The 2,420-nt window shown below is 40.2% G+C and overlaps 1 protein-coding gene across 1 annotated transcript in view; it reads right to left on the bottom strand.

Moving 5' to 3' along the window:
* Positions 1–2,420, bottom strand: part of tprg1 (tumor protein p63 regulated 1) — a 62,049-nt gene that overhangs the window by 38,308 nt on the left and 21,321 nt on the right. Inside the window, exon 4 of the mRNA XM_014023055.1 lies at positions 1,274–1,450. Within this exon, the coding sequence (XP_013878509.1) occupies positions 1,274–1,450 (177 nt within the window). The remainder of the gene's footprint in view (positions 1–1,273; positions 1,451–2,420) is intronic.

Below are 2,420 nucleotides of genomic sequence, written 5' to 3'. Positions count from 1 at the left end.
TCTCAATCCAATAGAGCATCTTTGGGTTGTGGTGGAACGGGAGATTCGCATCATGGATGTGCAGCCGACAAATCTGCGGCAACTGTGTGATGCCATCACGTCAATATGGACCAAAATCTCTRAGGAATGCTTCCAGCACCTTGTTGAATCTATGCCACGAAGAATTGAGGCAGTTCTGAAGGCAAAAGGTGGTCCAACCCGTTACTAGTGTGGTGTACCTAATAAAGTGGCCGGTGAGTGTATACAGTATATATACGCACAGTATATACACAGTATAATTAATCTCTTGCAGCAAATGTAACGTCTCTCTATTAAAGCAGAATTTGGTGAAGTTATACCTTCAAAAACCTACTGAACCTGATATAAAMTGTATCACCATGGTTATGGGTGCAGTAACTCAAACATACGTCTTTTGCAGGGTAGACCTTCTCATTTCACAGCCGTTTATGCAGCTGACATGAGCGACCTACAGCCCACACTGACTGCAGCTRAAGTCGGCCGCGATGAATGTCAGCTGCAACCTCAGACACAGCCAACAATATTGGAACGCCTCCTGTTTCTGCACATGCAAATATCTCATCTCGACAACTGTTCATCTCAGAGGCATGGCATTTCTTTTGCAATAGGTACTGTAAATAGTGTTATCTAGCCAAAAATTATATTTATTTTAATTCTTAAAACTTTACGCCACAGGCATGTCAAGTCCTATAGCAGTGAGAAAACACTAGTTGAAAGAAGTATAGGTATAAAGAAGAGGTGTCTTATAGTGTAAAGACTGTGGAAAAAGGAAAAGCTTGTAAAGTTTTGTAAAGTTTAGAYCGCTCRGAAGTKYAACATTCTGTGGTAAAATCTTTAAAAATCATAAAACAAACAGTTTAGAATATGTATATGATATAATAAAAATATTATTATTCAGTCACATAAGGTCCAAATTATTTTGACCCATTTCTAATGTTATTTCTACAATCCGGTCTGCACGAGCTACTGTAGAGATGGGTTTTTTTCACTCATTACACCGAAATCCTGCTATGTGTAAAAAGTTTTTTACACATGTATTGATGTACATTTTTAACWAATTTTTCCAAAGGAGGAGTAGTGAATGGAAAAACTGAGATGAAAACAAAAGAATAAAGGATGAACAGTTCTAAGTGTGACCCTGGGTTTATGCGATTACACTTGCAATAAATAAGTTCACCAGTTTATGCCACTCAACTGGAACTCACTGGCCTGAGTGTTGTGAGTTTGACGCAGGACATTTTATGGCTCCACTTACTTGAGCAGGGAATGCTTTGGGAAACTGAAGGAGCCTTGAGAGATGCGGTCCACGTAGTTCAGCTGGATCCTCTGGATCTGCTCACAGCGCAGCAAAATAAAGTCATACTTGAAGATCAGGAGAGAGTTGTCTGTGATGATAACGAGGCGCTCCTTCTCATTGTTCCAGTGATCAACCCTGAAACAGACAGACGGTGAACAAACAGCAGAATTTATCAGGGGTGAGCAGGCATGTGGAGTCTGTGCAGCTCGCCAGATTTTTTTACTAAAAATATCTAAAAACAAATGCATATATCATAGAAGACACTATGATAAAGTAATAAACATTAAAGTTGATTRTAAAAATAAAATTTAACAGAATAAACCCAGTTTACTTTCAGCATCTGTTGTAGATTTGCTGCTTTGTTTGAGATCATTATTCTCTGTTTGGTCCTAGCTTCAGCTCTCAGACAGATGTCTTCACATTTGATCATCACCACACCACCACCATGCTCAACAATGGTTGTATTTATTTTTTAAAATCTTTATTWCCTCCACCAAGGGAGGAGGTAATGTTTTCGGTTACATTTGTCTGTCATTCTGTCTGTCTGTCTGTGGACAACATTACTCCAAAACTTGTGGACGGATTGTTATGTAATTTTTATCACAGGTGGGCATTGGCCAAAGGAACACACCAATAAATTTTGGTGATGTTCCGGATAACGATGCGCATACAGAAATCTTTCTTTTAATTTGAGTGAATAAGCCAGGCTACGCAAAGTGTCATTTTGTCAGGCGCATGTCTGTAGGAAAGAGGAAGTGAAGTCACAAACTCGCTGGGACTACACATTCCAGGATGTCTTCTATCGGGAAAGTTGTGGTTATTCGGTTATCAACTAGTTTTAGTGATGTTGTCTGGAGACGTAGAAAAAGAAACGCGATTCTCTTGACGTTACGGGAATAACAGGAGACACCGACAGCGGGGGGAGGGTCCAGCTGTAGTTGAGCTGAAGCTGGTACCGGWCAGCAGGAACAGCTGATCAACCATGTGAGGTACCTCCTCCACATAAGACCTTTATTGTGTGATTGGTCAGAAGTTCATGGGAGTGTTTCTTTGTGCTGAAAGCGCTCATACGCTGTGTTTTGCTTCAACCACTGGCTTAAAAAAA

Source organism: Austrofundulus limnaeus, unplaced genomic scaffold, assembly GCF_001266775.1.
Source record: "Austrofundulus limnaeus strain Quisiro unplaced genomic scaffold, Austrofundulus_limnaeus-1.0 Scaffold355, whole genome shotgun sequence".
NCBI classification, from domain to species: domain Eukaryota; kingdom Metazoa; phylum Chordata; class Actinopteri; order Cyprinodontiformes; family Rivulidae; genus Austrofundulus; species Austrofundulus limnaeus.
Note: the sequence above shows the minus strand (reverse complement) of the source record. Positions and strands in the feature narration are given on the sequence as shown.